This window comes from Astatotilapia calliptera, chromosome 15 (genome assembly GCF_964374335.1).
Source record: "Astatotilapia calliptera chromosome 15, fAstCal68.1, whole genome shotgun sequence".
Lineage (NCBI taxonomy): Eukaryota > Metazoa > Chordata > Actinopteri > Cichliformes > Cichlidae > Astatotilapia > Astatotilapia calliptera.
The window spans coordinates 18,228,988-18,256,939 of NC_137436.1; the positions used below are offsets into that span (position 1 = coordinate 18,228,988).

Consider the following 27,952-nt stretch of genomic DNA (forward strand, 5'->3'; position numbering starts at 1 on the left):
GTCGTTAGCCTCTGAGCTGAAAGCCGCGGTTCATATCAGCGCAACAGGGCTGTCTGTGAACTCGGAGCTTGGACTTTAAGCGGTTCGTGACAGCCCTATTTAATACTTGACTTTACACTTTTACCCACGCATGACGCCACGAGGGGACTCGGTGGGGTCGGCCTGAAAACTTTCCCCTGCCATTGGTGTTTCTGAAGGAACAGGTAATACTATTTTTCACGCGTTTACATACGTTTTGAAGCAGAGGACGCTCACAGACTCCCCGCTGTCCCTCAGATTTATTGTTGCGGGGTCAAATATCAATGCAACAAGGCCCGCACCTGTAGTAGAAAGCGCATAAAATACAGATAACATAGATAACAGGTGGTCAGAATAAACTCCAGCAAGAAATCACTACATAGGCTTTTAAGGACTTTAGCTGACCAGTGTATTTTAAAAATAACCATTCATAGATCTTAACTGGATGTAATCGATCTTTGAAAAGCTTCTTTAAAAGTTTAAGGTCGTATGGATATGATTTAACTGCAAGGAGGCTATTAATACGCAAACTATCTTACTAGTTCCTTTATCGTTTAAGGTCTGTTAGCCTCCAGTGTATTCTTGGATCATTAGGGCTGTAGGGTCTCTCGTTTCTGTATTTTGCGTGCACTTTTGTGGAGAATCAGTGTTTTCCATTTCAACAAGTCTAATGTGAACACAAGGCCACTTCAAAAAGCACTTATCATTGTGTAAACAAGAGGCTGCTATCGGCCAGCTGTCTGCTCTGCTAGGATCAAGCTCACAGGAAGAATTTCCTTTCCTTTGTGCATATCATACAAGACATGTAGTTATTTCCAGGGTCGTCTATTTAAACAGTTAGCTCTGGTGCTAATAGGTCAGTTATACTTATCTGGTCCATGGCACAGCAGGTAAGAAGTGAAGCTTAAGATTGTGTGATCTTATTTTTACAGATGATTTGGTGTCATTTTTCTTCCCTTAAGCTTTTTTAAAATTCATTTATTTTAGCTTTGGTCTGGCAAATATAACAAGCTTTTATCCCTCTTTTAATTTTGACAGCTGAATAGCTTTACTTTGACTCCAGCCTGGGTGAGGAAAATGAGGAAATTTTACTTCAGCACACAATTTCAGATAATATGATAATAAGTGCAGTCATTAGTTGTGGCCTTGACTTGTCTCAAGATGTAGACTATTAAATATTAGCAATTAAATTAACATGAGGCCAGTGTGCACTGACTCGACCTAGAGAGAAGTGGTGTTTTATTATCGACTTTTTGAGTTACAGAAGTTGTTCAGGGGAGGTGATCAGAGCTCTCCTCTCACACTTTGTGAGACTTTTTTTTGAAGAAACAACACTTATTTGCAATGATGATCACTTCTACGGCAGGGATTAACATGCCAGATTTATATAAGTAGAGATCTGTGATCACAGGAACAACTCTAGTCTTGTTTGTCCTTCGATTCTAATTGTTGTTATTCTGTTTCTGTCATGATTGATTGTGCATCCTGTATCACCTGTAGCCATGATTTAAATGTCTCTGAGGTACTCCATGTTCCTTGTGTCTGAATAGAGCTATACAAACAAATGTGACTGTTTTTGCTGTTTAGCATGAGGGAAGCGTTAGTTAAAATTAAGGATGCATCAGTTGTGAATTCCTGGGTGGAATACTGATGTTTAAAACAGCAATTTGATAGATAACTGAAGCAGAACAATACCTTTTTTTCCTGTCTATTTTTCCCTTGAATATTAACGTTTTGTGCCAGGAAAACAAATCAGCATAAACAGAGAAGTACTGACCACTAACACAGGTAGATGACGTCTTATTTGTGGAAATGCTTATTTCAGTCAGTAATGCTATTATCTGCTCATACAATTGTCTTAATGCCTAATAATTAGAGAACAGATTAGTATTTCCTATTTCCATTTCATTACGGACCCTAAAATGCCAATAGGAAATAACAATACAGCTAATACCGACTATTACAGTGCAGTTCCTTCAAATTAGTTGAAGGAAATAACTACAGCCACTCAGGAAATGTATCACTTATTACTTCTATTGGAACAGATCTTCAGGTATATTTCTACTTTTTTGTTGTTGATCTATCTGGAATTGTCAGGCAGGTGAAGTTAGTACTGCTTTTGTCTTGGCTTACACTAAATTCAGAAGTCTCCCTTTGTATCTATTAAATCCATCTTGAATAATTGCTGATTATGTTGTACAAATAAGCCTGGAAGATTCAAATGTATTGCATTCTGGATCAATTTAAAGTGTACAGTGAGACTAAGTAATTGAGTTAATTAATGTTTAACTGAGCAAGTGGTGCAAAGAAGCCTCAAATTATGCATTCTAATTGTTGCCGACTGAAGTGTTTAATTTTCTTCTGAAAGGTATTTGCATATCGTCTGAGACAGAACACTTCCCTGGTGCATTTCAGTGAAATATTTTGCACGTTCTCTGGCACTATCCTACACCAACATCCCCACGTATTTGCCGTGTGCAGTAAGGCAGGACTGTTTTTGCAAAGGCCATTTTTTCCTGATTTTTTAGGGAGGCTGTAAGGTTTTAGGATAAGGGAACGACACGGCCTTGAGATTTTGTTTATTCTGACAAATAATTGGGAACAGATAGTGTTGTTGCTAGTTTAGATTGATTTGACTTTTTTAACGCACGTGTATTTCTATGAGGATTTATAACTATGTAATCTTGAGTCATGTGGGGAAAAAGTACACCTTCTGTGTGTAACTGTAACGTTTTATGTGCAAGAATATAATAAAAATAATCTCGTCCTCAGCAAAAGACGGATAAATCCGTCTCAGCTGTACAACAACACATGACATACTACACAGTGTCTTTTTTTTATGATACAAAAATTAAGCCAGAATACAAGTAGTAAGTAGCAGCCAGATGCACTTGATTCAAATGCCCGGGATTACCTGATCAACAAGCAGGGCAGGCGTAAGCACCTCCTATAAAAGCAAAACTTTTGGCAGTTTGCTGGTCTGGATTTTTCAGGTGTGCATTAGAACAACGCCAAACAGGAAAGACAACAGCCATGAGCCTGAAGAAACAACTGTTGCTGCCCATCAATCTGGAAAGGGTTACTCTAGATGTCAGATAGCATGCTAAATGTCAAAATTCATGACTGAACACGATGAAAAGATTGAACAGGTATGGCCTGCCAGTAAATATTGACAGGAAAAAGCCTCTTACCTTTCTGAATAACAGCACAACTTAGGTTTGCTAAGTTGCATCTGAACAAACCACAATACTTGTAGAGAAAGTGGAGATGTTTGGCTATAATTCGCTGCACCACGGTTGGAGAAAACGAAACACGGCATGTAACCAGAAAATCCTCGTACCAATCTCAAGTATGGTATTGGATGGGAGATGATTTGGGCTTGAAAGAAGGTATGCTTTCTTTTCCACATGATGCATAGTCTCTGAGGTTTCTGTCTGTATAATCCACCACACGACATCATTTTTGGTGAGATATCCTTAGCTCTCCTAATGCACTGCAAATGAAAAATATTTATATTCTTTAAATTAATCTTTTATTTATCAAGGCGAAAGAGAGACCTGACCAAGAGGGCCAGCATTCACACTTTAATTGTTTTTGTTGTAAAAATAGAGAAAAGAAGTAGAATAAGTTCCAAACTAGTCAAGATTAGTAGTGCAGCGGTAACCGCTTCCTCGGTCACTCACTATGGGTGCTGTGGAATTATTTGGTTAAGATGCCTTTAGATTAAAACAACATCCATTGCTTAATAAATACTTGCTTCAGTTGGACACAAGTGCTTTTCTCTGACATTTAGAGGACTAAAGCAAACAGCACCCCATCAAATTGGTTTTTAAACCCACAAAGACATGAAAGTGAGGTTTTAGAGATGGCCATAAATCTGCTTCATCATTCAACAAAGATCTTTAAAATTTGAAACCCTTTGTTTTCACGATGCAACAGGTTTTTGTCCTGGCGTCACTGTCACTTTGTAACAGAATTAGCTGGAGATGCAGAAATGGTAATAAGAATCCTTTAGTAAGATTTCCCAACTGCTTGACTTGAAATTTAAAGCCTTATAACCATGTGAGCCGATAGTAGGGGCAGCAAGATGTGCAGGGAGCTTTTCTCCCACAATAAGTTGCCAACTTCTAGAGAGTGTAACAGTGAGGAAGTCTGAAGGCAAGGTCAAAGCTTCAAAGGAAACAAAAACTCTTCCACATCTGCTTTTAGCCAGGATTGGTAATTAAAGAAGAAAAACCTTGCCGCAATCTCTTTTAATGTGACTCATCTGTTTTGGGAGGAACATTCACCATCTACAGACACAAGGTCACAAGAATCACTGTGAGACTAGTTGAAGAAGACAACTAGTCCTCCTTCTCCTGCTCTGTTCTTCTTTAATGCTTTCACCAGCACACATTCCTCAAATTACAGGTAATCAGATGCCGACTCGTTATTGATTTATAGGTTTTTGTGATCCATTGATCTACTTTTAATCATATATCATTCCCCAAGTATTAAGGAGAAACCGATGAGCTGGCAACTAGTCCTCCTTCTCCTGCTCTGTTCTTCTTTAATGCTTTCACCAGCACACATTCCTCAAATTACAGGTAATCAGATGCCGACTCTTTATTGATTTATAGGTTTTTGTGATCCATTGATCTACTTTTAATCATATATCATTCCCCAAGTATTAAGGAGAAACCGATGAGCTGGCAACCAGTGCATTTAAACCTCAGAAATTGGCTCATAGGCTTTGATTTTCAGTCATTCAGGAAAGGAAAGGATTATAAACCCATAGAAGAATCAATTATCTGTCATCAGCTAAGGAGTGGATCATTTATCAAACCAGATATGTTTATAAAAAACCATTCAGTTCGTTGTGTGTCGAGGCTAATTTGGGAGCAAGTGTTTGCCTTAGTTATTGTAAAAATCTCCAAATATACTCAAAGTACATGTGGCACATTTTTGCATTTAGTATAGGGCTGCTCGATTATGGCAAAAATGATAAGCACGATTATTTTCACTGAAATTGAGATCTCGATTATTTGACGATATTTATTTAACCCTTTAAGACCTACTATAGAACCAAGTCCGCCAGAGCTTATATTATTTTTTTACATGTTGTAGTGCCATTTGTGGGAGCATTTCAAGTTGCTATACAACTGTTATAGCCCATATTTTAATAATATGTATGCATTAAGTCCATAGTAACTACATTAATTGCAAAAAAGTGCAATAAACTACAAAAAAATTGAAAATCGTTTTTGGTTTTTTTACATATATTTCTACTTGGAGAAATTTAAGAGGTTTATCCCTCAAAACCTTAAATACAAAAAAGTTGCAAAAAATAGTTTACAACAACAGGAAATTTATTTTGAGTATCTTCATAGTTTTATTTTGGCGATACAGCAATTTTTATATACTGCAGGAAAAACGAAAAAACAATCCTATGATGCAAATTTGCAAAGAAAACAGCAGGTGCATCAAAATAAAATATTTCCAGCAGTGCAATTTGAGTTCTAAGCATCCCAGAAACTATTCAGAAAAGTCAAACATGACCAGTATAGGCTTTTAAGGCCTACAAGTAAAAAAAACTACATTTCCGCAAAAATGACGTCACTTCCGGTTTCGGCCAGGAAATGGCGGGCATGCGATAGTTCGCGCTGACCTCTGTTTCACTGTGGGAAGTGTTACGAACAGCTGATCGGATCGGCAAAGCGTGTTTCTGGTTTTGTGTTTTGCTGTTTTGTTCCTGCAAGCGCTTTTTATGCAATTTTTGCAAAGCTATATGTGGAAGGACCTAGGACAAGCTGATGGCATCAGATGTAAGTACAACTCCTCCGGTTTCATATGCAAAACAAATTATTGCGCTAGCTTACATGGTCCAGGTTCTACAGGGATTTAAAAATAGTTACACAAAACGGAGCGTGCTGCTCTGACGGCTTTAAAGGGTTAACAATGACTTTAAAAAAATAATATAAAATAGTGTGCAACACCACTGAAGTTTTTTTTTACCTCTCTTTTCAACCAACGGCAGTCACTCTCCTCTCCAAATAACTTCTGCTTAGCTTTCCGAGCTTCCCTCGGGTCCTCTTAATCAGCGGTCTCCAACCTTTTTTGCACCACGGACTGGTTTATGCCCGACAATATTTTCAGGACCGGCCTTTAAGGTGTCGCGGATAAATGAGGGAGGGGCTAATAATCGGCTCAGTCATTTTTAATGATCGTTGAAAGCCCAGATCGTAATCGTGATTAAAATTCGATTAATTGAGCAGCCCTAATTTAGTATTTATGAAAATGCAAATTGGTTTTAAGGCAAATTCACCTTCGAATCCGTTGCAGTAACTGATGTTTTTTGGACACTCAAGGGCAGCGAAAACAAGCTGTGGGAACAACAAATATACTGATATGTTCTGTTAAACAGTTGCTTGTTTACACGTTCTCTGCAGAAGGAAAAAGTTTAGCATTTATTTGAGCAACATGATTTTATCTTTTGTCTGTTTTTGTTGTTTAGTTTCGCTTTTGGTCTTTGCTCTATTCATCATACATTGTAATTTATCTGTTTGTTTGGAGCCAACTGAACAGATGCCTCAAAATCCACTCGGAGCAAGTACTGAGCTGAATCACTTGGGATTGCAAAATCTAGTCCTATTAAGTAATCTTCCTGTTTTAAAAAATAGAATAGAATAGAATTCAACTTTATTGTCATTGCACATGTCACAGGTACAAGGCAACGAAATGCAGTTTGCATCTATCCAGAAGTGCTTTAGCCACGATATAGATATATTACAATATATATTAGCAATAATATAGATATGTGAGTATATTACAGAAATAGGTCTATTATGGTATGTTATAGTCCTCTCACCACTACTGTTCTCCCTCTACACTAACGACTGCACCTCCAAGAACTCGGCTGTCAAACTCCTAAAGTTTGCAGATGACACCACTGTCATTGGCCTCATTCAAGATGGTGATGAGTCTGCATACCGGCAGGAAGTTGAGCGGCTGGTACTCTGGTGCAGTCAGCACAATCTGGAGCTGAACACTCTTAAGTCTGTAGAGATGACAGTGGACTTCAGGAGACATCCCTCAACTCTGCTCCCCCTCACCATATCAGACAGCCCTGTGTCAACTGTGAAGACCTTCAAGTTCCTGGGTACAACCATCTCCCAGGACCTGAAGTGGGAGACCAACATCAACTCCATCCTCAAAAAGACCCAGCAGAGGAGTGTGTGGTGTGTGTGTGTGTGTGTGTGTGTGTGTGATTTACATTGCTGTGCTTGAGAGCCACCATCTACCGGAACCAAATTCCCTGTATGTGTCTGCACATATACTTGGCCAATAAACACGATTCTGATTCTGATTATAGGGCTGGGCTATATCATCCGTCAGATACACAACAAAGCACTATTTTTGGTAGCGCATGCTAGCGGGCCGTCGTTATTACCGTGTTTTTTTGGAAAATACGGCACACTTAAAATCAATCCTTTGATTTTTCTGAAAATCGACAGTGCCCCTTATAATCCTGTGTGCCTTATGTATGAATTCTGGTTGTGTTTACTGACCTCGAAACGATTTTATGTCGTACACGGCGCTCGAAAATCTGTCAAATGTTTTAGTACGACTTTGCTAAGCTATGAACCCGCACCGCTTGATGGATTGTCAGAGCATTACGGCTATCGTAGGCAGGAGCCTCGCGGAGTGATACGTACTGTGCTTCAACATAATATTACCGTGTTGTGTGTGTATAACCTCTTTTTAAGTTTTGTGGATGTTATACATGGTTATGCTGAGGATATGTCGGCCAGTTTCCACTGGAAATGCCTTTTGGTTAAACTATCAGCAAGGAATTTGCATTTGCACTGTTACATTTTTATATAACTTTAATGCACATAAAAAACAGCTGCTTGTTTAAGTGAAAATACATTGCTGGTTTTTTTGCACAAATAAAGTTGTGGAGTTGTAAAGTATTTTGTCTAGTGTCAATTATATCGATATCGCAAATTTTTAAATGTATATCGTGATAAATATTTTTGGTCATATCGCCCTGCTCTAGTATGTTATAATGTACACGGTATGAAGTATGTTATGAATATGCTATAACTATAAGTATGTACAGACTATGAACAGGATATAAATATAAAAAACTATACAGAAATATGAGATATGCAGGTTATAAACAGTTGTTGAATTAAAATTTATTGTATTGTACAGAATGATTATTTACACAGAACTATAAAGTAGTGCAGTTAAGATAAGTGAGATATGTGGATAATTTCTACAGAGGCTATATAAAGTGTTAGTGGTTGTGAGTGGTGGTTCAGTCCATGTTGTTATTATTGTGTGTATGAGGGTACAGTTGTCCATTTTGTGTGTGTGTGTGTGTGTAGGTGGTTGTGGGTGTGGGTGTGTGTATGTCCAGTCCATGTGTTTAATGTGAGTCAGATGTCAGGAGGCAGAGTTCAGGAGTCTGACAGCTGTGGGGAAGAAGCTGTTCCAGTACCTGGTGGTTTTAGTCCGGAGGCTCCTGTAGCGCCTCCCAGAGGGCAGGAGGGTGAAGAGTCCATGTGATGGGTGACTGGGATTTTCCCAGCCCTTTTCAGACACCGCTTCCTGTAGATGCGTTGGGCAGTTTTCACAACCCTCTGCAACGCCTTCCGGTCCGAGGCAGAGCAGTTCCCGTACCAGACTGTTATACAGTTGGTCAGGATGCTCTCGATGGTGCAGCGATAGAAGTTCACCACGATGTCTGAGGACAGGTGGTTCTTCCTCAGAGTCCTCAAGAAGAAGAGGCACTGGTGAGCCTTCTTGACCAGCTTGGAGCAGTTGGTCGTCCAGATGAGATCCTCGGAGATGTGAACTCCCAGGAACTTGAAGCTGCTCACACGCTCCACAGCCGTCCCCTTAATGTGGATGGGTGGATGTGGGTCAGCATTCCTCCTGTAGTCCACGATGAGCTCCTTGGTCTTCTCGGTATTAAGCAGCAGGTTGTTTCTGTCGCACCACTCAGCCAGACGATCCACCTCCTCCCTGTACCTCATCGTTGTCGTTGATGAGGCCAATCACCATGGTGTTGTTGTTGTTGTTGTCCTGGTGTGAGAGGACAGAGTGCAGTGCGATGGAGACTGCATCCTCTGTGCTCCTGTTCTGGCAGTATGCGAATCGGTGGGGGTCCAGGGTGTGTGTGTGGGGGGGGGCAGGATTTGAAGTGTTATGTACCTAAAGGCTAAAAGACCCCTGTATTTATAACAAATGTTGGCTTTTCAAACAAGAAAATAAAAAATTCAGATGAACCATTAAACAGGTGCTAAACCATATCAGAGCAAACCAGAGCCATCCCCAGTCGGCTTCTTCCATACCTCATAAAACATCTTCGGACTTTGACTTTGAAATAAAATAATTTTATCCACTCAGTAAAGTTATGTACTGTGTGAATTTTACCTGCTATTTAGGTCAAAAGAGAAAAAATAGTTGCACATTCACATAAAAAAATGAGGCAGGAAGAACTGAGTGAACAACAGCTCAAACACCGCAGGACTCCAATTTATCGCACGCTGAAAGCTTTAAATTTTGAGCACAACTGTTTCACAAGAGAATAACACACTACTCTGTGCATTATTGTCTGAAACCGAGAACTTTTCCACAGTAAAAATTTCTAATGCTGATGATTATTCAATTAATCAACAGAAACTGGAAACAGTTTTTACGATCCTTTCTTTTAGTGAGTTTTTAAAATCAGAAATCCAGGTTTGAGCTTTATAAATGTGAGGATTTTATGTTTTTTGTACCACATAACTAGGTACATAACCCGTCTTTAGATGTTTTCCCACTTGTTTATAGTCATCAAAATAATAGATTATCTTGAAAATAATTTTAACAAATCAAACCAAAATTGGATGAATCTCTCAACTGCTGGGTGTTTTTCATGTAAATTGTTCATCCTTCAGTGGCCTGTAATGTGTCTACATGTCTTTAGGGCATCATCGGAAAAGTTTGTTTGCAAAACTTCCACAGTAGAGGTCATAACTCTCATGCTTCGTAATAAATCCTTGAGGTCACTGATGAAAATATTATTTTGTGTTTCCCTGCCTTCATTTTTCATTATGTTTTCACAGCTGTAAGAACAGCATTTGCAGGCATGGTTGAATTTCATGTTATAAAAAGGAGAATTCACCTTGGTTTCTTTCAAACTGTCCCAAATAATTAATTGGCACTTATGACAGTTGAAGCTCTGAGTCCATTTACTGCCGTTTCTTTAGCAGTGCTCATTTTACTTGTAGCAGAAGCCTCCAACTACTCCTACGGGTTATCGAGTTTGTTACTCTTCTCTGATATTTACTGAGATTAATTCAGGCGTTTTTCTTGGATAAGTAATGACTTACAGGTGTGGGCTTTATGCCACAAAGGTAGAGACACTGTGTACCAGCGACTGAAGACAGACTCCTGCCATTCAGGAACGATTAACTGCTGGATTTGATTCATCAGATGTGGTAAGAGTAAACCAACGTGTCCTTGGGCTGCACTGTGGTGCGTTACTGTGCACTCGCACTGCATTTATTGATCTTTCAGGTGTTTCTGTCCACAGGGCATCATAAATCACAATTTCTTTTTCCTCTCACCATTTTTGGTAGATACTGCAGGTGTTTTGAAGAAGCAAGTGAAATTGTAGCGTCTACTGATCGTTAGAGCTGACATTTTTATATTTTTTCATCGTTCTGATGGTCACTGTAGTGGCTATATTAATTTCTTAAAGTTCTTCCTTTCTCTTATATGTAATATAACCACACTACTGACGGACAAGCGCCTGTTTTTATGCGTTGTCGTTAGTAACAGCGACGATAACACCTTCGTGTGTGGCTTGTTTATGTTCCACATACACCTTTCACAATAAAGCTATCCTGTTGAGACTTTTCAAAATAAACTGAATCACGTGAAAGAGCAGATTATTTACAGATGAGAAGTAAAAAATAAACCTTAGACTCAAACGTTAGAACAGGCTTTCCCCGCAGCACGCCGTGTAATAAATACAAAGAAAACGGCGGCCTTTACAACTTGTGTCTATAAATGTATAGTTTCATGCATCGGTTAAAACACTCGACTCCGGGTAAAGGACGCGCAGCTGGAAACACTTCACGCAAGTCGAGCTGCCTGAGATTCACAGAATTTACAGACAATGTTACATTTTTGTGATTTATATCGTTATCGGACGATAGAATTCTTATATCGGGATATGAGATTTTGGTCATATCGCACAGCCCTATAAACCACTACACTGTGCAAAAGTAAGCTTCCGCTGAAGAGTGTGTGGGCTCACTCCTAGAGATGGGGCGAGGGGCTCAGACAGTTAGAAGGGTTCAATTTTGCACCAGTTCCAGTGATTCAGGAATTTCACTAGAATTCCTCCTATGTGCATGCCACGTATAAGCCTAGTATGTGCAGTGTTTGGAGAAATCTATACACCCTGTAGCTTCTCTTTGTGGAGTGGGAGTGGTAGGCTTAGCTGGGACTACTGCTCCCACTTTTTTCGTTCTTTTTGATTCTACTTTTTTCCTTTTTTTCTGTAAACTGATTGTACTCAGATATTATCAGGGGAGCTAAGTATGAAGTTTTACCAAAGTTTAAAAGAAGAGATTGTAAATGAAATATATTTATTTCATCTACAATCGCAGGTCATGCCGTGTATTTCAATATATCAACCTGTCCCTTCTTCTTTCTTGTCCAGGTGGAAAGTTCTGCTGCTTTTACTGATGAAAAACCCATGGCAGGACTGAGAAGGAATAGTGAACATCCCTCCTACCCGGTCTTACACTCCTCTCCTGTAAACCTCCATCTTCTGGACTGTTTCACGAGGATATTCAGTTATGCCGAGCAGAAAGCAAAGTAAAATCCATTTCTCAGCTTTGACCATGTGAGCTCTGAGGTAGCTCTCTTAGCTCTGTTGTTTTTTGGCGACTCTTTCCAGTTGCCGGTAATGTAGTAATTCAAGTGATATTAGAAGCGTTTGGTGTCATGATGGCCGCTGCCTCCTCGCCTGAGAAGCTGCTGCAGCTCGAGGAGATCGACTCCAGCCGAGCTGGTAGCTGCATTCTCTCCCCGATCCTCGGCTCCTCTTCTCCTGGTCTGTCCCATGAAACAAGCCAGCCCATCTGTATCCGCTCACCATATACCGACCTCGGCCATGACTTCACCACCATACCTTTTTACAGTCCAACTATCTTCAGCTACGGTGGTCCGAGCATTTCTGAATGCTCCTCTGTCCATCAGTCTCTGAGCGCCTCTTTATTTTACAGCCGTGTGGGGACGCCCATTACGCTGCACTGCCCCCAGGGTCGATCCCAGCAAGGCCAGTCAGCCCAGACTCCGTGGGACAGTGTTATAACAACCAGGTAGGACTGGGCGCAACACCTTGACTACGCTGTGCTCTTTAATCAGTAGTTGGCCAGCTAATGATTATTCAATTAGTACTTAACCTGTTATTTATTGAACAGCTGTTTTTAGTAACCTTTTTCTCCAGTTTTTTCTTTTTCAACTAAAGCTACAGCAAGCTAAAAATAATCATCTGTAATCACATTACTGATTCAGTGATTTATTACTGTGTATTACTTTTAATCAACTGTTTTGCATACTTAATCTACATGTTTTTGTCTTGGGAAGAAATCATGACTCAAAACTGTCTGTTAGCAAGAGTGTGAGGAGGCGCTCCCAGGAGAGCGAGGAGAGCATGGCGTCTTCAGGTGGCAAGGCAGACCTCCACTACTGTGCTGTGTGTCATGACTATGCTTCAGGCTACCACTATGGAGTCTGGTCGTGTGAGGGGTGTAAGGCCTTCTTCAAGAGGAGCATCCAAGGTGAGACAAAACATACATATGGTTCGAACAATTGCTTGAAATCTTTGAAAATACTTGAATTTTAATACACTTTTCAAGGTTTGAAAAGTGCTTGAATTTCAAATGTGGTGCTTAAAAGTGCTTGAAACTGTATTTCATTCACAACAAATAAAAATCTGACCGAATGGTTTTCTTATCAGATAGAGAAATAAAATGAGTCGCAAAGTTGAAAAGCTAATTTTCTCAGTTGGATGCCTGTTTATTTAAGGGAGATGAATATTACATTCTAATTGTACCTAATTACGGAGCCCCGCAGGGGACATGGGAGAAAAAAAAATTAGGGAGAAAAAAAAAAATTAAGACGGACTTTTGCGAGATCTCGCAAAACAAACTCGGGATCTCGCAAAACTTTTGCGAGATCTCGCAAAACAAACTCGGGATCTCGCAAAACTTTTGCGAGATCTCGCAAAACAAACTCGGGATCTCGCAAAACTTTTGCGAGATCTCGCAAAACAAACTCGGGATCTCGCAAAAGTTGAATTCGAACAATAGCGGCAGCTACTTAGTTGTAATATTACTCTTTCTGGGTCACAAAATACACTTTTAAGATATTTTGAGGCGTGAATGTAGTTGTGTAAACGTCAGATACCTGCTCGGTTTACAAGACATCACATATTTGCAAAAGTGCTCCGACGTTTTTGGAGATCTGACACCCACTAGCTCGAAGCTAACGGGAGGTCGAGACCTACTACAGCCGGGAGGAACACCGCTTTCCCGGCACATCGTGCCTCGACCTCCCGGTCGGCTTCGAGCTGGCGGCCTCCGAAGAATGCGGCTAAAACTTTTGCGAGATCTCGCAATACTTTTGCGAGATCCCGAGTTTGTTTTGCGAGATCTCGCAAAAGTCCGTCTTAATTTTATTTTTTTTTCTCCCTAATTTTTTTTTCTCCCATGTCCCCTGCGGGGCTCCGTACCTAATAATATCACAGATGATAAATTAAATAAATAGATTTTAAGTAGATGCTTGTGCATTCTGAAAGTTGAACTGAGTATGTCATCTGTTTAAAGCCTCTCCCAGTCAGTGCTGCTCTCCATGCCTGTCTCGTACATGGTGTTATTAGCACAAACACTTTAAAGGTGATAATTCATGACTTTAACAATAATTCAGACAGCAATGTTATTAAACAACTTACAGTTGGTTTTATTGGGAATTAACTTTTAACCTGTTAGGCCCCCAGGGGCTTTCTGCTTGAAAATGAAATGACCAAAATAAATGGAGTATTTCTCTGCAATTACAAAGTCTGTGTAAACAATCTTGGTATGAAAATAAAGCTAACACTTGTGAGACGTCATCAGAGGTGTAAATATTACTGCAGATTGATTGGTAGAGCAGATGTTCATGCACTACTTAAAACTGTGTCACTGTTGCAAAGTCCTGATTGCTTCTCTCAAATCTAAAGATGTGCAACTTTGCTCTTGTTGGTTGGTGTTTCACACCACTTCTGTTTTATTTTGTACTTTATCTAAGTGTCTTTTTTGTGCTTTTCTGCGCTTTTCTTCACCAGTTTCATATTAATGTCGACGTAACACCTTTGCGCGTACCCATCCAAATGTTATGTTTATGCCTTGCTGACTTATTAGTAAAGAATAAACTAATAAGTCCTCTAGGATATAACCTTACACCCTAGATCTTGGTGGATTTTGGATGCTCCTGTTTTAATAGTTGGTAACGCTGACACTGAGTCACTACAGCGCACTTTCTGTGCAGTATTAGCAAGTCTGCGCAGAGCTCCACACGCGTAAATGATCTGATGTCCTCCTGCTGACCTTTGTCTGATGGCTTTGACTCATCCCTGCTGGACCTCGTGGCTCAGTTAGTGGATGTTTTGTGGATAGTGGTCACTATAATTCCCATCTTTATATCTATTATATTAGTACTAGTTCTGCTCTTTTATTCCCATGCTTAATAAAGTTGATAATATTCCACGTTTAAGTACAAATTTGTGACATCCACACTGTTCTCACACAGGCCACAAAACAGCTGGACAAAGAGCAGTTTCCCTGACTTTCATGTGTTTTGTGATGGTTTTATCTACCCATCCAAAACATCATTTCCCCAAACAGCCTTCTTTGGCTCATAGCTGTGTCCTACATGGTATAATTGCTCCCATCTCTATTTGGGGGAGACACGCTGGAGCTATTATCACTTCAGTACGAAGCTTTTCTGGTTGTCACCTGGAGGATTCTACTGATGCTTATCAGGGAAAACTTTGTGCACTTAAACGTCCAGTTTCCCAGAGCTTTTTATACTCGCTGCCTGACAGATTGCCTAGTCAGAGGCTTGCCTGGAACAAATCCACATTCTGTGGTGTCAAGTCATTAACTTCCCATTATAATCAAAATTTATTTCATAATGATAATTTGAAGCTAAAACTTGTATGTTGTCAATTTAAGCTTTATTTTACAGGTGTTATGACATAATCTTGTATTACACAACACTTTAAGCTTTTGAACAAATATATTCAAAACTAGACCATTTAACCATTGCTATACATTAAGGCAAACCAGTATGCGTATATCATGCTAAACTGAATTTAGATGGTAATTTTGGATCACAGTTGACATTTTTCTGAAAATACCACTGTTCAAACAATATGTCTGCCTATGCAAATTAAGTCTTTGAGCAAAATGGCCAGGGTACGGAGAGAGGACTTGAACTGACCACAAAGGACTGCTTGTCATCAATGATTTTTGCTGGAAGCTGCACAAGCTGGAAATTCTCAGTCTGCCTGTCTGTTGTGCAGGGATGCAACTTTGCATTGTATTTTTCTTCATACAACTCATTTTTCATTTTTTCTATCCAACTTTTTATTTTTGCCTCAATGTCTGTCTCTTTGTGTCTTTTTGTTTTAGGACACAATGACTATATCTGCCCGGCAACCAATCAGTGCACTATTGACAAGAACCGCCGCAAGAGCTGCCAGGCATGTCGCCTTCGCAAATGCTATGAAGTTGGCATGACCAAATGTGGTTAGTATGATTATATGTATACATTGTTTCATATTTCTGAAATATGGCTGGGTGGCTGTAGCTCAGGTGGCAGAGCAGGTCAGCCACTAATCAGAAGGTCGGTGGTTCGATCCCAGGCTACCTCCTGGCTGCATGCCAAATATCCTTGGGCAAGATACTAACCCCATGTTTGCCTACTGGTGGTCAGAGGGCCACCAGTGGCGCCAGTGTCCGGCAGCCTCGCGTCTGTCAGTGCGCCCCAGGGCAGCTGTGGCTACAACGTAGCTTGCCATTACCAGTGTGTGAATGCGTGTGAGAATGGGTGGATGACTGAATGTAGTGTGAAGCGCTTTGGGGTCCTTAGGGACTGAGTAAAGCGCTATACAAATGCAGGCCATTTACCATTTAGTTCTGATAGAAGTTTTTGCATTTTGTTTTTCTGAATCCAGCCAACAGTAACTTGATGTTCTGATTATTACCTAAATAACTTGGTCATCTGATGATGTTTGGTTTATTTTATCTAAAATTTGAATGATGTGATTACTAATTATACAGTATTGATATTATACATATGCTTGAATATATTTTTCTAATGTTCTTGTTTACTTGTAAGATCAGTTAATTTCTATTTTTTCTGTAGAATCGTACAACAACATGACAGAACTATGTTTCATTATAGGCAAGAGCAAGAACAATATATGTTTTAATATTCCATAATGTTTTAGTATTTGTTTGCCTATTAATTCACATTTCATTAAAGAAGTCTTCATTCCTGCATTTGATCTGCTCTTGTAGTGTTTTGGTTAAAACGTGAAGTTTTAATTATGGGTATCACTGCAATGATGCAGGGATATCTGGATAGAAATAAAGTTTAATCCAAATGTTGTTCTTTAATATGGTTCCAGCGCTTTTACTTTAGTTTTTTTTCTACATATGAGAAATGTGATCTGGCTCTAAAAGCCACCACTGGCTCTATTAATCATTTCCACACAAAACAAATCTTTTCAACATCTGTTTGCAGTAAATAGGATTCCCATACTCTAAATTTGGATTTCAGTTTATTCCGACATTTTTTTTCCAAGTAGGAACTACATGGTGCCAGATCTTGTAGCCTGTTCAGTGATTTCTGTCTGTAACTGATGGACTTGCTACTTGCCATTTTTGCTTTACCCTTCTTAACCCCCCAAAATTGCAATCTTATATAGAAAACAACAGCAAAATTTAACAGATATGGACAGTCTGGAACATGGGTTAAAATTGGCTATAATTTAATGCTTGCCTTGTTACTCACAGGTATTCGAAAGGAGCGTGGAAACTACAGGAATTCGCAGGCAAGGCGGCTAACCCGTCAATCCTCACAGTACATAACAGCTGAACCAAAGGGCATAACTGGACCAGCTGAAGGTTCATTAAATGAGCCCGAAAAACCTGCACTGACCCCAGAGCAGCTAATTGAGCGGATATTGGAGGCGGAGCCGCCAGATATCTACCTCATGAAGGACGCGAAGAGGCCGCTGACCGAAGCAAGCATCATGATGTTGCTCACCAACCTGGCAGATAAAGAGCTGGTTCACATGATTAGCTGGGCCAAGAAGATTCCAGGTGTTTGTTTTTGTGATATTTCAAAAAAAAAATTAGATGAATTTATATAATTAAAAAAATTTTTTTATCTTCTTCAGGTTATTCAGGTCAACAAAAATTCTAAATGAATGTGGAGAATCAGACCTTCCATTTTCATTGGTCAATCAGAAGAAAATGTATGTGCAGTGTCCCCATTCAAATCTAATAAAACAAAACGGGTCCAAAAATAGGGTTCAAATATCACTTTACCAGCAGATTTTCTCCGACTGTGCATGTGCAAAGTTACATAGCAATGTGGCAATACCACTTAATTAATGGTTCGAGCCAGAGTGCTGACACAAATAAGTGTTTCGCCAATAGAGCAATTCATGTCATGAATAAATAAAGTGTAGTATACACTGATGAAGAAAATATACACTTCTTTTTGTAATTTTTAGGCAACATCAATGTGATTGATTGTGAGTCTCCTATTCAACCAAATCCCAAAGATGTTCTGTTGGTTTAAGATCTGGTGACTGAGGAGGCCATATGAGTACAGTGAGGTCATCGTCATGATCAAGAAACCAGTTTGAGCTTTGTGATGGTGTGTTTGCCTGCTGCAAGCAGCCATGAGATGACGTTGTAGTTAGTACATTATAGTTTCAGTTATGAAGGAATATAAATGGTCAGCCACAAGACTTGGGTAGGTGGTGGCATTTAAACAGGGCTCAGTTGGTACTAAGAAGCCCAAACTTGTACCATTACACCAACCTGAACCTTTGATAGAAGGCAGCATGGATCTGTACGTTCTTGTTGTTTACACCAAATTCTGGCTCTAGCATCTAAAGTTTTGACCAGGAAAAGTTTTTCCAGTCTTTTCTTGTCCGTTATCTTGTGTGAACTTTAATCTTGGCCTCGTGTTTTTAGCTGACAAGAGTGGAACACAGTGAGCTGCTGTAGTCCATCTGCTTCAGAGACATATTGTGGATTCAGAGATGCTCTTTTACATATCTTGATTGTAACATGTGTGATTTTAACAGTTGCTGCTGACTTCTTTTCAGATCACAATGTATTTTCTCTCTTTCAGACTATTTAGACTAGACTAGTGTGGCACCAACAACCATGCCATGTTCAATCACTTACATAACCTTTTTTTCCCCATTCTGATTTTTGGTTTGAACTCTCGCATGTTGACTTCTATACTTTCTTAAAAGCACTGAGTTGCTTCCATTTGAAAGCTGATAAGAGTCAATATTTGCACTTGACAAAAGAGCTGGTGAGTATATAGCACAACACACACAGTAACAAAGTTGCCATCATTAATCGTTAGTTCTCATTTACAACATTTTGATTAGTTGAATCTTGTATTAGATGAAAGCTTTTCTATATAAAACAAGGGCATTTCAAAGTGCTCCTGAAACAGCTGTTATTATGTCTAGTTTTCATGTTTGCTTGAGTTGAGAAATGCAATTGGTTTGAGATTATACAAAGAGTCTTTCTACAACATCAGTAAAAATTACTTTAATGATAACAGATCTAGGTATTTTATTCTTCTCGCTGAGCAGTTCACTGTCTCAAGACAGCGAATGATGTGTTTGTGGCTTGGCACAGTCATTTGTGTCTGCTTTATTTAGCGTTTGAGCCTGTAAAACACAGCAGCAGTGATGGAACTGGAGTCTGGCAGTGAGCTGTGAAATGACAATGTATCACAAAGGGTGGATTTCTGTAGCCTTGTTAATGAATTCTGACTGCTTGTGGTGAATTTAACAAATTTAAGCCTGAAAAAGTGAAATAAATCATTATAGCAAAGAAAAGAATTTAATTTCAAGCGTGAATTTCAAAGTGAATTGTCTGAATGCTCATTGTTGTCGTAGCCTGAGTCAGCAGCACAGGCCATACAAGTCTGTGGCACTGAGCAGTTTATTGGGAATGCGTGTTCATATGTATGCATAAATGATCATATTGAACGTGAGAGTAGCAGTACAATAATCTTTGTGTAATTTTGATTCTGACATGATTGTCGGTGCAAGTCGATTTAGTTTACTTGGCGTTTTGCAAAAAGTAATTTAAAGAGTGACAGATCTTGTCAAAGCTCACAGAAAGCTTACGGTAACTTCACACCATCAGAAGACAACTTTCCTTCGCTAGGTGATCACATCGGTGGTCACCCAGTGGGAGGGAACCTCCATCTATCCATCCATTTTCTACCTCTTATCTGAGGCAGGGTCGCAGGGGCAGCAGCCTAAGCAGATGAGCCCTGACCTTCCTCCCTGGCCACCTCCTCCAGCGTTTTCTGGGGGAACACAAATGCAGCACTCTCAGGCCAGTTGAGAGATCTAATTTCTTCAGCGTATCCCAGGTCCAGGCATGTCCCACTTTCTCCTGGTGGGACATGCCTGGAACGCCTCAACCAGGAGGAACCCAGGAAGTGTCCTTGTCAGATGCCTGAAACACCTCCGCTGGCTCCTTTTGATGTGGAGGAGTAGCAACTCTACTCTGAGCCCCTCCTGGATCGGTAATTAGTGACAAAGGGCAGCCCTGGCAGGCCCTGGCACTGTTTGTCCATCGGGAAAAACTCCAGTGTACAGGCAACAAGCCGAGGGGATACTAAGATACCGACCCCAACCCACCGCCTTTCAGCAAGGGCTACTCCAGACTGAGACACAGTCAAGGCCTGTCTCGGGGACACTGGTGCCTGTTTTTTGGGTCTTTTTCATTTATCTAACTCTTAGTAAATTGTGAGGTGCCTCGTAATCAGTACTTGTTATTATGTTTTTTAACCTGTTTGCTGAGACGGTGCCGTGTTTTTGTTTTACCTTGTTGGTTCGTTAATCAGTATCAAGTCTCACATTGCTCTTAATGGCACTGCCTGTAAAAAGGTGGTCTTTTTAGGGGTTTTGCTTGTTTTAGGTTTTATTTTATTGTTTTTTATTTATTTTTTGGTTTGGATATTTTTAGGTCAGCATTCTGTTTTTGCATTTACGGACAATGAGATGGAAAAAATTGCTTCCAACCAAGTTGTTTACCTCCTGTTTCTCTTCATGCTGCTGCCTAGTTGCTCATTAGACTCGTTATTCAGGTTTCTGTGATATGCTTCATCTGCTCACAGCTATGTACTTTATGATTACATCCTTTTCTCAGGGTTTGTGGAGCTTAGTCTCGTAGACCAGGTCCATCTGTTGGAGTCCTGCTGGCTGGAGGTGTTGATGATTGGACTGATGTGGAGGTCAGTGGACCATCCAGGAAAACTCATCTTCTGCCCTGACCTCAGCCTGAGCAGGTACCACCTCCTAAACCTTGTTTCACTCGCCTGATTAGAGGCACTTGCTTCTAAAAAGAGTTATTGGTGGTTCCCAGTGTACTTACACACAATATCTTATGATAATACACCAAACCTCTGTATGTTTGTTTCTGTGTCTGTCAACTCCTCCTAGACCATCAGGGCTTGAGCAACCAAATCTGGCTCCTAAAGGTTCTTAGCTACATCGCATATTACGATGGCATCATGTTGCCTGGCAACCACCTAGCAATAGGCTACAACAACCCATTTTTAGCATTTAAGAACCTAAAACACCTATTCTGGGGTTTTTTTTGGTGATCTTTTCTGCCAGCTGAGAGACATCACTAATGTTACTCTCCTTCCTCTTGTGTAAAGTGCTTCAGAGTTAAAACAGCAGATCATCTTTTACTTCTTGGTGGGAGTTACATCTGTGTTATGTCTGGCTAATTTGTGGAGGTAAAAATCAAGAGTGTGATGCAATTAAATAACATTTTTGTCTTTTTAGAGAAGAAGGAAACTGCGTCCAGGGCTTTGTGGAGATCTTTGACATGCTGATAGCTGCCACAACCAGGGTGAGAGAGCTCAGGCTGCACAGGGAGGAGTACGTCTGCCTCAAGGTCATGATCCTCCTCAACTCCAGTGAGTGAGCATGTTTGTGTGGGCGGACATGAGGTCCACTCTCAGTGTCATGTGCTTAATGTGCATGTGCGTAAGTGAGACTGAGACTGTTTGTTTGTCTCCAGAACATGAACCCACAATGGGGTGTTAGATTGGTATCTCAGCATGTAATCTTGTGAGCCTACACATGGTAAGTATGTCCATAAACCAAATAACTAGCAGTGAAGACTGCTAGTTATTTGAAACTACACAGTGTTCCCTGTGTAGTTTCAAATAACACTGTGTAGTTTCAGTCTGTGCTATGAGGACTCAGAGGTTCTGCTAAAGTAGCTGGAGTAGCAGGTGGTACATAAGTGAAGATGAACACGGTCAAGGCCTCTCTGGTGAGATCATTAATGTTTTCTTTTTAATTGCCTCCACAAGCGAAGTCAGACTTTTGTCTGACTTTGCCGACTACAGAGCTGTTTCACCTTCAGCCCCAGAATATAAAAATCAAATGTTATTAAAAGTTTGTTTTTATTAAATCAGAGCTGACTAAAATGGCCAAGACTACAGAATATGGTTTAGATTCAAGTAAGAGCATTTACTGTCACATAGAAGAAAACCACATGATTCCTTGTGGGACCTAGTCACCCTAAATACATTTAAGATGATCAGATCCCAACAAACTAAATGTGAGGCATGGTGTGTTTTTGTGTAAGAAGTACTCTTAAAGTGTCTTTGAAATGGATCTATCTAGCATTCTTGGACTTGGACACTTAGCAAAAAGCACACTCATGCAATATGAGAATGTAATCAGTGTGAAAGTGTGATTTTTATTTATTTTTATTTGTTTAGGGCACTCAAGCCTCACGTTAGCTGGGATAATGTTAGCCTTTAACCAGCTGCTGTTGTTTAGCTGGCTTGTTGTCAGGATGGATGCATGTCTAATCTGTTGACTGTAAGTAATTGTGACAATATCGGGAATAAAAGAGCATGTTTATGCACGTTTTTGTGTTTTAGCACCCTGACTTTAGTTCAGGAGATGAGGCTTGAGGTGAGTAGGAAGAGGATTAGGTGACAGAGGAGAGAGAGCAGTGATGGAGGAGGAGACATGATAAGAACAAAATGATGAAAAATGTATTTAAATGTTTAGTGTTCACATATAGTTTAAAAAGAACTTTGTGACCTTTAAAATGAACTTATAATGCATGCTATGTATGTGTCCACTCATTCATTTTATTTGTTTTTTTTTGGGGGGGGGGGTTGGTAGTTGTGCATCCGTACAAGAGCACGCTGCTTTTGGAGCTCAACATTTGTTTTGTAAAAGGAATGAGTAGGTGTTTGCAAACTATATTAAAGGCATTATGTTACGTTGTTATTAAGAAGTTCAACGTCTGGCATAGTTTAAAAGGAAAAAAAGGAGTTTACTTGATTAGTCAGTGGTTTGGGAGAGCAACCAGTTAAACCACCCACCCCACCACTAAGAAACACCTGTGGGTACTGTCGCGTTTTTTGTATGCAGTAAAACTAAGGTGTGTCATCCAGATCTTTGCACTGTACACTCAGAATACACACACACACACACAGAGAAAATGATCAACAAATGCATGGAGTTGAAGATCATACTACTTTATTTAGTTAATTTAAAGCCAGTCCCTTTGACATCTGCTAATTCAATAGCATGAAAGCCCCAGACCAGAGCCCCTGTGTTACTTACTAACTCTCAAACAGTGGAAAACCCCATGGTGATGTTTTGTGAATAATCTTTTTGTAGCAGTGGAAAAAACTAAAACCAAAGTAGCTCAGAATGTTCCAAAAACAGATTTAAAGTTCTGCTGCCAGAGATAAAAAGCAGAGAGATTCTAACCAAGCAAATGTTTAGACGAGATTTTAATGACCCTCAAAATGAAAACTACTCCTTAAAGACGGAGACAGGGCAGTCCAGTGTGTACAGACAAGGCACCATCTGTGAGACACTGTTCTGTACTCTACAAATATTTGAGCAAACTGTATGTTCGATGCTTTGGCAGGATGTTTCTAAATGTTTGAGCATGTCAGCCCTTTTCAAACTGTATTTGCAAGCACAACAAGTGTTTCTTTAGTGTTGAACAAAACACAGGGATTTTTCAGACTTCTGCTACCAGAAAGTTTCACAGTAGGAAAAGGGCTGCAAAATCAAATCAGTTTTTTTTCCCCTGGCTCATAATGCACCTCTGGGCGCAGACTACATGCGTAAGCACCTTTTGATCCGTTTATAGTTGAAGCAAAGAGTCGATGTTACCTTACCAGAAGTCTTTTGCTTCTGTCCTTTGTATTTTATGCCAAAGTAAATAAAAAAAAAAACACTTGAAAAATATTTGTATTTATAACACCTGGTTACAATCCTTTGACGGAAGGCCAGTGGTTATTTTCGGGGGTGTTAAATCTTTTGTATGCATTTTAAATAAATTGTGGATAAATTCCATTTAGCTGGTTCAGTCTGATGTTACCAGTGGTGTTGCACACGCTGGTTCTCTGGGTCATCTGTCCTTTTCCTGCTGTGACCGAATCAAGATGTCTGCATGAAAAATCCAGTTATGTTTTTGCACAGTTTACAAAGGATAATGCACTTCAAAATGTTTTATTTACTTTAGCTTCCAACATTAAACTCCTATATTGATATCTGTAATATAGTCTTTACTGTGTAGACACACTTAAAGTGTATTTCTTCCCATTTGCTTTCCAGACATGTGCCTCAGTTCCTCAGACGGCAGCGAGGACCTGCAGAGCCGGTCCAAGCTGCTGCGCCTCCTGGACGCTGTGACAGAAGCTCTGGTGTTGGCCATCAGCAAAACCGGTCTCACCTTCCAGCAGCAGTACACCCGCCTGGCTCACCTGCTCATGCTGCTTTCACATATTCGTCATGTCAGGTAACAGGACCCAACATCATGCTATTAAAACCTGGATATTTTTAAAAAAGGGAGACAGATCTGTAAATGAATTTATTTTACAGCTCAGATTTATTCAAAGCCCTGCAGTGTTATGAAACACATTCATCTGACCAGATTGTTCCCATCAAAAGTCATTACGTTAACCTCTCGCCCAACTTTGTTTTCAATGTGCAGTAACAAAGGCATGGACCACCTCCACTGCATGAAAGTGAAGAACATAGTGCCTCTCTACGACCTGTTGCTGGAGATGTTGGATGCCCACATCATGCACAGCTCTCGTCTGCCTCCTCAGCCTCCTCAGCAGGAGGAAGATCAGAGTGAGGCTCCTGCCCGGCTGCACAGCTCTGCAAGCGGACCTTCAAATACCTGGATTCCCAGTAGCGCTAGAGCTGGAGGTGAACCCCAGTAGTCAGATCAGAATTCCGATGCGAAAGAATTTTCACTGCTTTGCACAAAACTAGTTCACGGGAATGATGAGTATCTTCGTAGGAACGAGAGCTGGATTCTCTGATCTGTCACTGGTGAATCTTTGACACGCTGTGCACAGTTTCTGGTGAACTTTCAATATCTTCAAAGTTAACCGCATGGAGCACAGATCACGCTTTCAGGATTCTTTGCTTTTCCACTATATTGGCAAAAGACTAAAGCGAAACAGGAACAAACTGTCAAACCTGGTCACTCAGCTGTACTCAGATATGTGACAGGACCATTAAATCAGTCAGTCGACCAATGAAAACCCATGCAGAAAAACAGATCACAACTGATTTGATCACACCTCCCAATGACAGTATGTCTTTTTAAACTGATTAATCAGAGCCTGTACAGTTTGCTGGAACAAGCAGCTTATGTGTAACCGATTCCCAAAAACAAGCACCTGCAGAAAACTCACACTTTAACTCTGAGTTAAAGAAATCTTATACTGTGAAACTTACAGTGCTCACTGGCGTGTTTTCTTCAACAAATCTCAGTTTGTGTTTCGACTTTGTGTGTGTAGATGTTTTAATGCTTAAGTGGCTTTTCTATACACATGGACTTTAATGTCGAGGCTGCAACAAAAGACTGTTGTTACTGATTATTGCTGATTACTTAATCAGTTTATTGTTGGGTCTATGCACTAAAACACTTATGATTTCCCCACAGACCAGGGCCACGGCTTCATCTGCTAAGTTTTGTCCATCCCACAGTTGCAAATGAAAATTTATTTAGTCGATGAATTTCAAAAATCCATTGATTTTTATTCTTATATTTATTTTGAAGATGGAGATGCATGAATAATAATAAAAATGCTGTTTGTACCCATGTTTAGACAACCCAAGGAATTATGACACATACATAAGATAATACTTTATATCCTCGTGTAAGGGATTCAAATTTCATCAAGACTGCAGTATATCATCACCTTATAACACAAAGATAGTTAAACTTCTGGGATATCAATCTGTCCACTTAAGAAGCATAAGCCATTGTGAACATCATCCACTTGCTTTGGTGCAACCAGTTGCGCTGTCTGTGCAACGATGCAACCCCCCCAACATGAACTGGTTTGGCATGTGGTGGCCTTAGACCACTTCTCTCTCCTTATGCCTCCTTACAGATCTTTCTCTGGTGTGACTTTTTTCACTTGTGTCACTGCTAGTGACACAACGCAGCGCCTGCTGCACAGGCAGTCTAATTCCTCCAGGATGGCACATTCATACTCGCTGTTACAAGAAGGTTTGCCGTGTCTCCAGGAGGATGAATACTAGGAGACGGGCAATTACCCAAGGGGAGCTGGACAGGACAGTAAAAGGGGTATCAATGCAGCAGCTGAACTGATATCGTCTTCTTATTATTGTGAGGAAGAACAGGAGGAGCCCTATAAAATGACCTCCACTGGACTATTCGAGAGCATGTTCCTGGCCAAACTGTCAGATGGTTGATAACGCTCATGCCACCACCTGCAAAACCATTCCCTTCTTGCAGGGGTTGCCATTTACACCAAAGCAGGTGAAATAGATTGATGATGGATTCTGCTTCCTGACTGAACAGATTGATGTCCCTGAAGTTTACCTGACTATCTCTGATATTGTGATTATTGAGCGTTACCCTCATTTATTTTTTGAGTAGTGTATATGATCATTAAAGGCAGTATTTGCACAAAGCAGTTACTTTGTTAGCATCTCATGTATTTGTTGAATCGCTCACAGAGTTGTTTCATCTGGGTTAAAATTAACGAGAGAACTCCAGCTAAGAAGGTGATTTCTAGCAGAACTTAAGCTAATTGGCAGTGAATGTGGCAACTTTGATTTTCTTCTTTAGCTTAAAAAACAGACATGAAAACAATTCCTCAACTGAATGCTGATTTTTTTTTTGTTTTGTTTTTTTGTTTTTGTTAAATACAGTTATTTGAAAAAGAAAAATATCAAGCTGTGTTGAGCTGGTGCCTTCACTTGCTCTCAATGTCTGTGCTTTATTGTCAAAGATGCCTTACTGTTGCTCTTATGCCAACGTAGCACTTCAAAAAAATTTCTATTTTTGTAGTTTTGAACTTGCTACAGTTGCTCTTTGTGACATGATGCAGCTTCAACAATCAGGATCACTGCAAGTTTCATCAAACAGAGGCCTCTGGACCCTCTGGACTCTGGTCTTTCTGTACAGCCTGTGCTTTTACTCTCATCAGCCTTTGTCACCAAACTGTTTAAGCACTGCACAGATACTTCTTGTTCAATTCTGGGGAAAATGTTTGATGAATGTATAAATCAGTAAAACAATACGAAAGAGGAGCCTTTGTCTTATTTGTTATTTATCAAACGCCGTGTTTTGCCAGCTTGCAAATGATCAGCAGAAGTAAATGTTAATGACTATTTAATTTTGAACACTATCTTTAGTCTAGACTACAAAATTATTTTTTGATAAAACAGAGATACTATAACTACCGGTAGGTAAATTTTAATTTGGAAATTTTTTAAAAAGTATATATAAAATTCACAAACTCGAGAAAGAAAAGCACCAATTCATTTTCTTTAGCCAAAAATGATTGGTGATTTTGGGGCAAACAAAACGAATCCTATACAAAGGGTAGTGTAAGTCACAGAAAACAGATGCCGGTGCCACTCGGATGGAGCGGGTCATGTGTAGCACAGTGTTCTCTGAACCAAATAAAATCTTTTAAAAGAAGGTCCCTCGAGTAGACTTTCCAGAACTTCCAGTCCTAATCTCTAACTGCGATTAACATTGATGTTATCCCTGAGGGTTTTGTTAGTGCAGCAGAGTACTGTGGGCTTGGCTTGATAAATGAAAACGGGTCCTTTTCAGGGACCCCTCTTTAAATCCAGCATCTGATCAGCACTGCTTGAACACCGGCAGAGGCCTCAGATGTAGGATGTAGAAGTAAGAACATGGCAGAGAATGCGCCCAATGATGAAAATAGCAAATAGAACAAAAATGAGTGAAGTGGCCGTCTAAGATGCTGTTTTTTTTTTTTGTTTTTTTTTTTAAACAGCCATGTATTACTTCTGCCAAGTATGTTTTCTTTTAGATAGGATTTGCAAGTGTGCACGCGGTTTGAATGAATTCTAATAAAACTTTGACCTCAGCTGATGGCCTGCCTCTGGCTCCTTGTTTGCAGCTTCTCATCCTCATTACAAAAGTACATTTTGTGACATAAACACACATATGCTCACACCTACAGTAGACAACACAACAAGATTGTTAGTTTGTGTATCCATGTTCGTTCATTTGGTTTTTCTTACAGCTTTGGTAGTTGA

The 27,952-nt window shown here is 40.0% G+C and overlaps 1 protein-coding gene across 2 annotated transcripts; it reads left to right on the forward strand.

Annotated features, from left to right (window-relative positions):
* On the forward strand, positions 1-27,785 carry esr2a (estrogen receptor 2a). Of its 2 annotated transcripts, none has more exons than XM_026194217.2 (9): positions 1-203; positions 11,723-12,386; positions 12,655-12,848; positions 15,741-15,857; positions 17,130-17,438; positions 20,538-20,676; positions 21,182-21,315; positions 24,002-24,185; positions 24,381-27,785. In XM_026194217.2, exons 2-9 carry the CDS (start codon positions 12,010-12,012, stop codon positions 24,613-24,615), a joined length of 1,689 nt encoding a protein of 562 aa, XP_026050002.1. In that variant the 5' UTR covers positions 1-203; positions 11,723-12,009; the 3' UTR covers positions 24,616-27,785. The 2 variants fall into 2 exon arrangements, with proteins under 2 accessions (XP_026050002.1, XP_026050004.1); XM_026194219.2 differs by having other exon boundaries at positions 2-203; positions 12,682-12,848.
* Positions 27,786-27,952: the final 167 nt, after the last annotated feature.